Source organism: Drosophila serrata, unplaced genomic scaffold (assembly GCF_035046125.1).
Source record: "Drosophila serrata isolate PLE 108 unplaced genomic scaffold, ASM3504612v1 contig_360, whole genome shotgun sequence".
NCBI lineage: Eukaryota > Metazoa > Arthropoda > Insecta > Diptera > Drosophilidae > Drosophila > Drosophila serrata.
Window position 1 is genome coordinate 568243 of NW_028257258.1, and position 12697 is coordinate 580939.

The window sequence follows — 12697 nt, forward strand, 5'->3', positions numbered from 1 at the left end:
GCGAACTTTTGGAAAACATTGTAAAGTTAAAATGAATCCTCCGCCTACCCGGGGCCGGGCTCCTTCGCGGTTTGTGCGTGGGCGTGGTCGTGGCGGCGGCGCCTACCGCCCATACTTCTACTTTCGACGCAACGGCCGCGTGATTCCTGCGCGCGGCAACCGAGAACCAAATCAGGAGCAACCTGACCCAGGTGCAGCCGAAACTGCTAACCGGCAACCGAGAGGCTGGAACCGTCCATCCAGCAGGCGGGGTCGCGATGCCAATCTGGACTGCAGCTTCCTGCGGCCCGAAAACTATGCCGCTCCGGAGGACGGACTCCAGGTGCAGAGCATTGCGGTGGACAATCCGCGGGCGTATCCCGGCTGGAGGCTGTACTTCCTGCGTGAGAATTACGAGGAGGGCAATGAGCATGCCCGGAGGATTATGGCCGTGGAAGCGCATTTCCAACGCCATCCACACGACTACGATTTTGTGCGGGCCCGGGAGAGAGGCTTCTTCATCCTACCCGCCGACGGTATCCTTCAGGATGCCCAACTGATGGAAATGTGGCCTGGACTTGCCGACGATCTGCGAGAGCATCCACTGCGCACCCTATCCACTCTGTCGCTGGCCATGCACACGGTGGTGACGAACCACCTTTTGGACGCCAACGAAACCACAGTGAGTGTTGTCTCCACGGCAGAGCAATACATTCCGCCACTACAGACACAAGTGCGCAAGATCTACGTGCGACCAGAGAACTTTGTGCCCGTGGAACCGATGAGCGAGATCAGCCACAACCGTGTCGACTCACTGTTCGCCGTGCGCGGCACCGTCAGCAACGTGGGTGAGCCGGGCTACAACCTCTCCTGGCAGGCCTTCCGTTGCACCCGCTGCCAGATGGTGATGGCGATGCGTCAGCGCGGCACCTTTCAGCCCCGTCCCTACCTGTGCAAGCGCCAAGAGTGTGTGGCACGCGAAGGGTTTCTAGCGCTACGTAGCTCCCCGTACACGCGGCTAGCCGTTAGACAGATTATTCGCCTGGAGGAGTCCAGCCTGGCACAGATCCACGACTACGAGAGCAGCCTGCCAGGAGAGATCGACGTGGAGCTGCGACACGATCTGGTGGATGCGGTTCGAGTGGGCCAGGAGGTCGTCGTAACCGGAGTGCTCAAGCTGCAAGAACTGGGCGAGGATGCAGCAGATTCTTCTAACCAGATGCGGCCGTATCTCAAGGCGGTGAGTGTCAAGGATGCGGCGTGTATCCAGCAGGAGTTCAGCGAGCGCGATCTGGAAGCCATTGCAGTGATCAATGCAGAGCCCAATAGCTTCAAGCTCCTGGTTCAATCGATTGCCCCGGAGGTCTATGGACATGAACTGCCCAAGGCCGCCTGTTTGCTCTCTCTTCTCGGAGGGAGTGGTGGGAAACAAGCCCAGCCCATTAACGTTCTTCTTGTGGGAGATCCCGGCATCGGCAAAACCAAGATTCTGCAGAGCTGCTCACAGATCACGGAGCGTGGTGCCCACGTAAGTGGAAAACGTGGAGCCCAGTCTGCCCAGCGGTTAGGTGTGACCTTTGCTGGGCGAAACAAGCGCGTTCTGCAGGCCGGTGCCTTGATGGCGGCCAGTGGTGGCGGACATTGTACCCTCGACGATGTGGACAAACTGGCCTCCAAGCAGGCGGTACTGCTTCAGTGTATGCAATCGGGGGAAGTTAACCTACCGCTGGCTGGAGCCTTTGCCTGCTTTCCGGCAAAACCCTCGGTTATCGCCTGCGCGAATCCGCAGAGGGGACAGTACGACGAAGGACGTTACTTGCTGCAGAACATTCACATAGCGCCAGCCTTGCTGCGGGAGTTTCACCTCGTCTACGTACTACTGGACAAGCCATCGGCCGACAGGGACATGTCTCTTACCGCCCACGTGAGGGCACTCCATGCTGGTGCCAAAAAGCGTGCGAGGATCGCAGCTCGTTACGCACTAAAACCTAAGATGAGTGAGTCCATGTGCCAGGCCACCTTCCATGTGACAGGAGCGGATGAAAATTCGATTAAGTATGAGGATGACAATGATAGCATCATGCAGCAGGACTACGATCTGGACAGGCGCCTGGAGCTGCTACCCGACGAAGAGGAATTGGACTTGCTGCCACCCATTCTGATCAAGAAGTTCCTTTCCTATGCCCGCCAACAAGTGAGTCCTCTGCTGAAAGAGGAGGCTTGCCATGACATCCTGCGATTCTTTTTGGAGCTTCAAGGTGGCGGTGCCTTGGAGGATGGTGATTCCAGCCAAATTGGAGCGGGGTGAGTGCACTCTTTTGGACATTGGTAGATTTATTTAAGTTATGTTATCTTATTCTAACTAAAAGTAATCTATAAGTTAGGCTATTTGGGGACTATCGCATTAGCTTGAGGAAGGAGGAGACGGGCAACTCGAGGAAGATGGCCAGCAGGAAGGAGCACAGATAGGACACGGTAACCGTGAACAAGATAAAAGCGAACTGAGGAGATAAAGTAATATGAAAGTTAGATATATTTGCTTGTTATATCTTTGGTAGCCCTGGTTATACTCACCATCATGCCAGTGCCAAAGTAAAGTGGCTCCCTCACCGTGGCCAAGACAATTCGTGCCACCAAAAGGTGGATAATAAATGCTCCATATGTAAGCCGACCCAGGATACGGAATATCGGCAGACAGGAGAACTTGCGGAAGATCCCTGGGAAGATGTAAATATCAATAAGATGGATCCCCAAAGAAACCTTTTAATCAATACTCACATCCCACCTTGCCCGCCATGCCCACTATAAAAACGGCCAGACCGAAGCCCCAGATATTACGCTGGAGACCGGCATACAAGGCTCCCCAAATGGCGGACGGAGCCACATAATAATGCTGGAAGATGGGGTGGGCACTGAACATCCACAAGACCCCCACCGGGATAAGAGTGAACCAGAGTAGCTGGAAGCATTTTAGCTCCCGCAGCTTATACTGCTTTAAGGATAACTGATCATAGACCAAGGCGGCCAGGACTCCACAGAAATAGCAACCGAAGTTCATCAATGAAGAAGTGTAGAACTCGGTAAACTGACGATCTCCGATAAAGGAGTCCTTTTGGGTTCTGTTCAAGTTGGACAGATGAGTGAGTTATGCGGATTATGGATATTTAATCCCGATTACTTACTGTGGCGTAGGTATAAATATGGGATAGTAGTCCATAACATAGGTGAGAACTGCTGGAAGGACCACAAAGAAAGCCAACACACCAGCATAGAGCTGCTTGCTCCATTTGGCGAAGCGATGGCCCAGCATCAGCACCACCAAGCTCAGCATAAAAGAGTGTGTGTCCGCTGCCAAATACCAACACTGGAGCAGGCACTGTAGGAAGGGATTAAATGATTTACAATCCTCATAACCTTGAACATAGCAATCCTTACCCGCTCGTCCGTTCGCACAAAGTTGTTGATGTACAGGAGATTTGTCCACCAGTTGCGCCGGCAGGACAGTTGCTCCCGCTCAAAGATGTGTCGCCACATTGGGCCACCAGCGTTATCAAAGTAAACGCCGCTCATCAGTAGGACAAAGCCATAGGGAATGGTCAGTCGGATGTATCGGAAGACGTTGAATTTCACAAAGAGCAAGGAATACTGGCCAAAGCTCCAGGTATCTCTCTTAGTTTGCATTGTTCGAGTGGCCGCCAACCAGTTGATGGTCAAGAGCAGACCGCTGATAACGAAGAAAGTGACTGTGATTAGGGATCCAGAGACAAGCAGCGTTCCCGCTGCCGAGTGAAGCATCCGCTCCGGATCTTGAGGATTACTAATCGCACTCTCGTAAATCACCCAATTTGTGTGCGCAAAGATCACCATGAACATGGCAAAGAACTTGAAGCAGTCAAGGAAGCGCAACTCGCGGCCAATCTTGCCACATGGCTCCTGGTTGAGGCGATACCAATTCCGGGCTACTGAAAAGGTGAGCAGCACCTGCTGGGTGGTGCTCTTTGGCGGCGTCTTGTAGTGGTCCCGTTCCTTGAGCATCTTGTCGTGACGCCCCCGCTTCAGGTGGAGATCAACCAAGCTGCTCAGGCAGGCCAGAACCATAAGGGCACCAAGAATTGCATAGAAAGAAAGGTTCCAGGCATCTGCGGATGAACCAACATTGTTTGTTATCTTAAATTCAGTTAAAATTCAATCTTTAATCCTTTAAAATGCATTAAGTGATTTCAGGTTGCTTTAATGATAGTATGATAATTGAAAGAGTTGTTTCAGATAATAGAAGCGAGTAATTTTCCACGCTGCTTAGCTCTAAAATAGAATCAACCAGAATGAATGAAATTATGGGAGAATCAATTTATTCTTAAGTAATTGTTAAAGCAGCTCAATTCTTAAGTCCATAAGTTGTACGACCTTTCACTGCACCCTGAAAAGCTATGGCAATCAAGGTATTAAATTTATAATACCTGTTATTGTTATTTGCAATCAATTAAATCTTTGCTGACTGGGACATTGCCATGAAAGTTAATTTAACACATTTAAAGCTTATTAAAATTATTGATATAATTCTTATAACTGTGGCTTACTTACCATCTTCGACCTGGCGTCCCGCCTCGTAGCAGTACTCCACCACGCTCTTGGCCATCAAGCCGAATCCCTGACGCTGCAGCCGCCAATTAAGGCAGGCATTCGTTAGGCGCTGATGCCGCTGGCGGCTTTCTGCTTCCATCGAGAACAAGTCCAGATACACGTTCACCTGTCCAAAGAGATTTAGCCATGAGGGGATCATAAAAATAAAAATACCAAAGCCCTTGGCCTTGAAAGAAATGCGTGTGATTTGATCGAATTGGATCGGATTTCGCTGCCCATTTCCATTTGGCCAACGCCTAAGTCAACTCAACGACACAAGCCCTTTGTGTAATCAGCCATCGTAAATGCATTTTGATGGCGACTGCATCAATGGCAGTGGCCACACGATGCCCAATCTCTCATCTCCAGCCAGCAGCCATTACCCCAGCTATCCCATGTTTAATCAGCGGATTTTCCTGCTGTAATTTATGCAATATTTATAGGTAATGAAGATGAAGATCAAGCGTTCAAACATAGGCGTCTACAATGGGGGCTGAAGACCCATTTAAAACAAATGTGTTAAATACATTTTGAAAATCAGTCTTGCCCTTGAAATTATCCATTAAATTGAAACAGAAACAAAAAGTCATAATAATAATTAAGTGATAGATTGTTGAGTAAAATCTCAACTTAATAGGCAAAATAAAATCCAAAGAAGGCCCCTTTTAAACTAAGCCACTGATCCGTTAATCTGTAGCTCACGTTGTGAGTTCAAGTTGAATAAACTTTGGCTCTGTTATCACAGCTTCTGTGCCATTACAAGCGACGCCTTAGTTTTGAAATATATATATATATCTTTGCCCATCAGAGTGTTTGCCGATTGAATTAAATCGATCGTTAGCTTGGGCTGAATCGATTCCAATGAGGTGACACCTCTGTGTGGCCTTACCTTTGCATTTCCCGTCAGCAGGCCGGCCTCCAGGGCCGCCAGTTCACTTTTATCCAAATCGGCCAGTGATGCCTCACACTCCCGCAGGCAGAGGCCGAAGTAGAGCTGGGTATGATCGAGGTGATGGCGATCGTACTGCGAAATCTCGGCAATGGCCCGCCAGGCGGCCACTGACTCATCCGGCTGCACTTCCGCCCGGACGAAGCAGTAAGTGGAGGCCTGTCCATCGTACTCCTGAAGGCAGCGATCGTAGTCATCGAAATCATACAGCGGAGGCATCTCGTAGAACTGCGTCACTGCAAGGAGAAGGGTAAAAGACGGATCGAGAAACATCATAAGGAATCAGCAGATGAATCAGCTCATTAAGTGGGAAAACTAGTTTCCACTGGGCAGATCCTTTTTCTACAGAAGAACCACCAGTTGCCGGGTTCAATGGCAGTTAATTCGAGTGAAAGGAAACACGTTTCTTCAACCCGAACTCGAACTTGTTTTGCATTTATTTGTGGGCAGCATCTTCCTCTATTCTGAGTCGGGGGGAAAAAACCAAACGAACAAATGTAAACAATGTAATTGTTTTGCCATTTTTTCGCTGGCCAAGTGCTTGGCAGGCAGCCTCAATCTCTTGTCAAATACCAGACACTTTGGCTTATTTAATTTCATTGTCAAAATAAATGCTCCGTCATTGGTGTTGTCTGGAGATGTTTTGTGTGCCTCCAATTTCGGAAGGGGAACTTTTGGCGTGGATCACGCGAATGGGAGGAGCAGGTGCAGACAGATGAACGGGTTAAACTATTTGCCAAGCCCAACTGATCTTTAGTTTATATCGATTGACAAGCATAGCATGTAATCTAAGCACGTTATATTTGCATAACGTAATATTTGTTCAATTTTTTTTTAAGTGTTCAATTTCCGTATTTGCATTAGACAATACGTAATTTAACCTCCAGCGCTTAAAGACGGTAATTGAGTGGTTTTCAATTCAAAATTTATAGCCCACATTCCTACCTCAACAGGTGAGAATTCAAAGATTACATTAAATTATTCTTTCCACATTGTTCTATGAATAGATCTTAAGGTCAAAATGTTTGATGTAAAAATGTATTTAAAAAAGGATTAAATGGAATTGAGGGAAATTTTATTCTAGAAGTGTTTTCCTCTCAGTTCTCTGAAAATCCCACATGGGACTCACTCAATGTTATATCATTTAACCATAAAATAAATCCTACCCTACAATTAATAGAATCTTTTTTATGGCCCATAAATGGTTTTTACACGAAACATTAATCCTGTCTACAATAGTTTATTATTGCAACTTACTGTTTAATTGAAAGCATTGCGCAGCCGTTAAAATCGACGCCAAAAGCACGATGTGTAGCATCATCGTGGGATGATGATGATGATGATGGCGATAATGATGGATCCAATCGACAACCGTAATGCACTCTCTAATTGATTGACTTTGAAAGACTCTTGGCACTTTCGTCACCCAACAACAGCAGAAATTGCCGTGGGCTTAATATACCAACCAATCAAATGCAACACTAACAATAAGAAGTCAGAGTTTCATCAACAGCACATCAACCGACGCGACACGAAATAAATGAAGTGAAACAAAAAGCAGATGCAGATGCACGATGCACGACGGATGCTCCGGTGACCAGACCCAGGGGCTGCTCTCCGGCCAATGCCAACGATGTTAGGAAATGCACTTGACTCCCGGTAGATAGAGATAGCTTTCGATGGCTGAACACCAAACCGAACCGATCCGCTTGCGACAACGGGCGAGGCGAGAATGAAGCCCGAGCGGGGCAGATGTGTGTGGTTAAAGCCTCTGGAGCTCTGGATTTTCGCTGCTGCCGCCGCCGCCGACGTCGATGCAGTTGTTTGGACAGCGGCAAAAGGTTTCAAAACTCAACCGGAGATGCGTTGGTTTCCGAAAAATAAAGCAAAACAACGCAAAAGCCCCCAAATGCGTTGGAACATGTTCGATGCTGGTGGTTTAGGTAGTCGCCCACATCCAACTGATTTATGTTTCCATGTTGTTTATCAGTTATTGGGCATAAACTTAGGGCCATCTGGGCCCTACAATATTCTCTTTACTGGCAAAACACGTTTCTAATCCACCTGGCCAATATGGGATGAATATTCTCATTTTTGGACATCGAATTCTAACTGAACAGCGTAAAATATGACGAAAACAAAATGCGAAATTAATTGGAGGTCACGTAGACCACATCATGTTGAACCCTAGGGCCCTTAATAATAGCTTTTAAGCTTGTAATACGAAAGAATTTTAGGAAAGACTTGTTAAGTTCTTTTGTAAAGGGGAAAACATCAAAAGACTTAGGCAACAAACCTGGTTTCCACTTACGGTAGTAAGCCAGACATGGATTAATTAGACGAGAACTACGTTGTAAATAGTTTGTTGAATCGAAAGAGCAAATAGTTTTGAATGAAATTAGTTAGCATACTTGTATTTGAATAATAAGATATATTACTAAATAAGATTTATCGCAAAGCATTTCTTAAATTACCATACAACCTATGTGGGATTGACGCAATAATTAAAACAAAACTGACCAGGTTCAATATTCTCACTATTTAATTACCATGTTTGCTTCTATAATAAGTGACATTTTCAACACAACAATTTTATGCACATTATTTAAACAAATATTGCGGAGTCACTATGAAATGGGTAGATACCAAATCCTTGCAATAGTAAATAGAAAGTACTAGAAAACAAACTAGTTTTCGTATAAATTGATTTTAATTTAAACATTTGTACAAGTTTATGTGCATTAACTAAGTTATTAGCTAGTCACTATTAAAGTGCAAAAATAATAAACAGTAGAATCTGTAATAATTGTCACACCAGCAATAGGATTTATTAATATGAATACATGATGAATGTGTTAATTCAAAACTAAACTGACCAGGGACAATACTGAACGGCGAATCGGAACATATATGACTTTTGACACAATCAAAAAGATTTAAAATATTCGCATTCTTTAGTCTAGTCTTTATTAATATTATTAGATAATATTAATATAAAATAAATTAAAAAAAAAGCCATTCTAAGTCCAAAAGGCTTTATTATCAATTCGGATAGGTTTTCATGCTGAATTGAAATTTAAATTTTTTTAAATTTAATTAAAACTTACCGAAGTAGAGGACACACGGTTATCCTTTTTTGTCATTGTCTGATTCCTTCCAGTGCATATTTATAATCTTGGTGACCTCAATTAGGCTTATCATCGAAGTGTGCTTCTTCGTGGTTATCCAGATGTATTGCATTGGTCAGGTGATATTTTTAGGGTCGGAGGGCAATCACTATCACTTGCATATTACTATAGATGTTAACACTCGGGAGGCCGCGCATAGAATGAAGTCGGCGCAACGGTAGTGCCTGTATTTATACTCTCCAAGCAAAGAGAGCAGAGAAAATGAGAGCTAGGGAGAAAGAGATATCTCTTGAGATAGGCAGAGAGAGACATTGAGTTGTCTCAGAGATACTAAGAGAGAGATACCCATACCGAAAAATATTTAGATAAGGAGTAAGAGAGGCAGAGAGAAAGAGAGATAGAAATAGAGATACGGATAGAGATAGAGGCGGAGAGTCAGATAAACTTGGTTGGATCGACTTAATTTTTAATGCTTATATATAAGAGTATATACTTAATATGATCTTTCACTGCCTTGCATACTTGTGACTAAAGTTATAATACCCTGCAAGGGTATAATTACTACAACCTTATGCACATACATATATTTTACCTTTTGTTATTGGTATAGGTATAAATTCCAAATATACTTAAAACTAAAAGCTAATGGGAGACACTTTCTTATCTGGTATCGGAATTTATTAAATTAGCTAATGCACATTAATTTGCATTTTTGCAGAATCATACAAAGACAGCCATTCTATAAAAGCATTCAATTAAATTGCAATTTTATTAGCTTTATATCAGTATTTAAAAGTTTATAATATATCACATGAATGTTGTTTGATTTAAGATTATACTTTTATCGGGCAGTTAAGAAAAATATTTATAGCCGACAAATATATTTATTATATATGTCAAACCTTCTTTTATAGTGTTCTTCCACCTTAAGAAAATGTTTTAAATTTAATTCAATAGAAATAATCAAATAAATATTTAATATTAACTAATTTAATTTACTTACTTCCACTTGCAGACAACTTCTGGGCCTGATTCACCTTTCCCAGGCACGTGCCCGCCTGGATCTGTCGCACATGGTAAATTCACAGCATGTGCGTGATGTGATCGCCCTGCTTACGGAGAGTATCACCCAGACCAGCCTCAAGCCAGATGGCGACCTAAGGCGCGGATCTGGAGCTAGAGGAGGCGGCGGCGGCGGAGGAGGTGGTAGAGGCGCTCAACTGCGCAATTTTGTGCAAATGTTGCAACGACGATCGGCGGCGCTGGGACGGCGAATCTTTGAGTTCGATGAGCTAAGGGAGATCGGAGCGCGGGCTGGCATCTTGACGGGCATAAGTCAGTTGGTAGAGACGGCCAACATGGGCGGCTATTTGCTCATGAAGGGCGCAAACATGTACGAAGTGGTTCCGGACTGAGCGAAAATCTATACAAATGCCCAAGTAAATATTTGACTCGTCTGCGATTGTTATTTTGTTGTTAACTATTAGTTAAGTGGCCCATCAAGTACATTGCTCTAATGAGGCAATATTTCCAGCTCTAGTTTCTATTTCCTATTACTATTAAAGATTGTAAACTTAACAATCTAATTGTTAAATCAATAATTAAGAGTAATTAAGGTGCTTCCCAGCTGTCATTAGTCATTTCCTTTTCCGGTTCAATGGGGTTCTTTGCAAAATAAAGCATACTTTCAGGAGCTTAAGTATTAACGTAGTTACACTAACCAAAAATGTTTATACCTCCCAGTTTCCCAGATCAGTACATAAATCTATATAGCTAACTAGCAGACTATATTCTTTATGACCTTTCAAAAAATATATTAATCTATTTTAATATTATTCTGACACTTGATATATATATATTATATATATATATATATTGTATAATTTAACGTTAAATGCTATAGTTTTCCTTATTTAACAATTTCAAATATGAAACTTGGTAGATATACCATGTCCTCCTCGATATACATATGTCTTCTATACTAAAGCTTTAAGGGCTTAAAAATAAAATGGTGTGTAAAAATACGAAAAAAGAACACCCATCTTATCAACAGATAGAAAGCGCACTTTGATTGGTTTCCATTTAATACTTTATTTTCTTGTATTCATAAAATTTAAATGTAATACGATTCTTTATAAATAAATACACAAATCCGTTCTATCCATTGCTGCTTTCTTTTCCTACTTTACGGGTTTACTAAAGTGTTTGTCTTGCTCGCTTTGAATGTTTATGTCTGATTCTGTAAGTAGTCATCAGTAGTAACTATTTGACCCTCGTATACAAGGTTATACCAGAGAGTTGAGATGGGGACTTATGTCTAGGTGGAGCTATTTAATATATTTCTATATATACCGTGCCTGGAAATCCTATTCGACTATGTACAATATTGCTAGTGAATGTAATGTAATATTTGGCTTATATTTTTCCTACCCCACTGCTACGTCTGCTCATTTAAAACTTATAGCCTATTTAAGGGTTTACAATCGCTATATACTTGGTTTTGGGTTAGTTTCAGATAAGGGTTAGGATCAGTGTTAGAACGAATGAGATTTATAATATGTACGAGCCAATTTTGCAATAGCTTTTAGGCTAATCAGTCTAAAAAAATCGATGCGAACGCATAACGCGCAAACGAGAACGCAAAATTTGTCTAGTTTGCTGTCTAAATATTTCAATCTAAAATAATCAAGCTAATCCTTAGGCTAATAGCTGCATCATCATTTCCATTGTTTCAAGTGTAGTTCAAGATCATTATATTATTGCACAAGTTAAGGTAAATATAATATGAAGCTTGGTTAGATTGGCCCTCAGCAGTCAAGTGGTTGTGTCTTTGGGCATTGATTGCATGGAGTCGGGCTGCCATTTGGGCTTGTCTTTCTGTATGCTTGGGTGGGTGGGTATGAAAGATTTCAGAAATAAAATTATAATGGAAGGAAGCTTATCAGCATTTCACCTCTATCTCTATCCTCTATCCTTATCCTTCCAGATTAATTAAACAAACAAACAAAAATATACAAAATCTACCCACCCTATTCTATGTATACGTCGTGTGCTTTGTACTTTCAAAACTGTTGCAGACAGACAGTAGTAGACGTGACGAGAACTAAATAAAGCTAAGAACTTTGCACTTGGCGCTTAACACTAATAAATTAGAGCTAAGCAACAAATAAATACAATAAATATTTCAGCTAAATATGCCATCGTAATTGCCTCCTCACACTTCTGCCCGGAATGTGAGGTTGAAGGTGCGCAGCTCCATCGGCTCCAAACTGACCTCAGCCAGCGAGCGTAAGCGTAGGCTATCCGTGGACGGCTTCTTTTCCATCCCCGTCAGGCTGGTGGCTTCGATAGTGATCAAGCTCAGCTGACCTAGCTGCACGTTGCCCAAACCCTTGCTGGATAGCGGGCATACAGCCTGTATACCTAATTCCTTGCCAGCGCTCACGCCGCAATCAAACCCTTGCCGGTGCAGCACCAGCAAGGCCGAGGCGGACGGAAACAGCTGCAGCTCTGGATCGGAGAGGGTGCGAAGGGTGGTCAAGTGCACGTCACAGGGCAACGCTCCCTTCGGTAGAAGCCTGACCAGAGGCAGCAGCGCCGGAGCCAGTTCCGGTTGGTCAAGGTTACTTAAAAAGTAAAGATTTGGCGGGTAGCGTAAGGCGTTGGCCAGATGCTGGGCCTGTTGGCTGAGAACCTTGTAGCTGGGTGGCTGGATAGGTTGCTGACCACCCGGCAGATCCTCCACCAGAAGCCAGAACTTGTGCCGCGTCAACCGGCTGTCCACAACGCCTTCGCCCATGCCACGATAGTCGTCGTACAACGTGCGCCGGTCTAGCATCACCTCCAGCTGGCCGGGCTCGTAGCTGGCTGCGCCCTGAGCGTGAGTGGTAAGCAGGGTTAGACGGAGACGTGTATCCTGGATGAAGGCGCCCGAGGTTATGGGGAAGTAGTTGCCCTCGATGCCAATGGCGGGCACTTTGATGCGTCTAAACGAAGAGGGAAATAAGGATTAGTTTGGATT

At 44.0% G+C, this 12697-nt stretch overlaps 3 protein-coding genes across 6 annotated transcripts in view; 1 reads left to right on the forward strand and 2 right to left on the reverse strand.

Annotated features, from left to right (window-relative positions):
* Positions 1-10835, forward strand: rec (minichromosome maintenance 8 factor recombination-defective). The gene is made up of 2 exons (XM_020962970.2): positions 1-2283; positions 9692-10835. Exons 1-2 carry the CDS (start codon positions 32-34, stop codon positions 10089-10091), a joined length of 2652 nt encoding a protein of 883 aa, XP_020818629.2. The 5' UTR covers positions 1-31; the 3' UTR covers positions 10092-10835.
* LOC110191950 (nose resistant to fluoxetine protein 6) lies at positions 2296-7308 on the reverse strand. Its single transcript, XM_020962971.2, has 8 exons — positions 6806-7308; positions 5489-5784; positions 4561-4726; positions 3415-4118; positions 3162-3355; positions 2758-3098; positions 2554-2696; positions 2296-2480 (listed from the first exon to the last, which is right to left on the reverse strand). Exons 1-8 carry the CDS (start codon positions 6867-6869, stop codon positions 2376-2378), a joined length of 2013 nt encoding a protein of 670 aa, XP_020818630.2. The 5' UTR covers positions 6870-7308; the 3' UTR covers positions 2296-2375.
* alpha-Man-IIb (alpha-Mannosidase class II b) overlaps positions 10748-12697 on the reverse strand; it is a 23225-nt gene continuing 21275 nt past the window's right edge. For all 4 annotated transcript variants that reach the window (XM_020962968.2, XM_086838869.1, XM_086838868.1 and 1 more), the window contains one exon: positions 10748-12662. In XM_020962968.2, the coding sequence (XP_020818627.2) occupies positions 11891-12662 (772 nt within the window). In that variant the 3' untranslated portion in view covers positions 10748-11890. The remainder of the gene's footprint in view (positions 12663-12697) is intronic.

Excerpts from the sequence above, each read along its gene's own strand:
- rec (XM_020962970.2), top strand. The coding sequence starts at position 32 with ATGAATCCTCCGCCTACCCGGGGCCGGGCTCCTTCGCGGTTTGTGCGT. Across the intron at positions 2,284-9,691 it reads TCCAGCCAAATTGGAGCGGG|ACAACTTCTGGGCCTGATTC; the intron begins GTGAGTGCACTC and ends TTCCACTTGCAG.
- LOC110191950 (XM_020962971.2), bottom strand. The coding sequence starts at position 6,869 with ATGATGCTACACATCGTGCTTTTGGCGTCGATTTTAACGGCTGCGCAA. Across the intron at positions 4,727-5,488 it reads TGCTGACGGGAAATGCAAAG|GTGAACGTGTATCTGGACTT; the intron begins GTAAGGCCACAC and ends CTCTTTGGACAG. Across the intron at positions 2,697-2,757 it reads CATGGCGGGCAAGGTGGGAT|GGATCTTCCGCAAGTTCTCC; the intron begins GTGAGTATTGAT and ends ACATCTTCCCAG.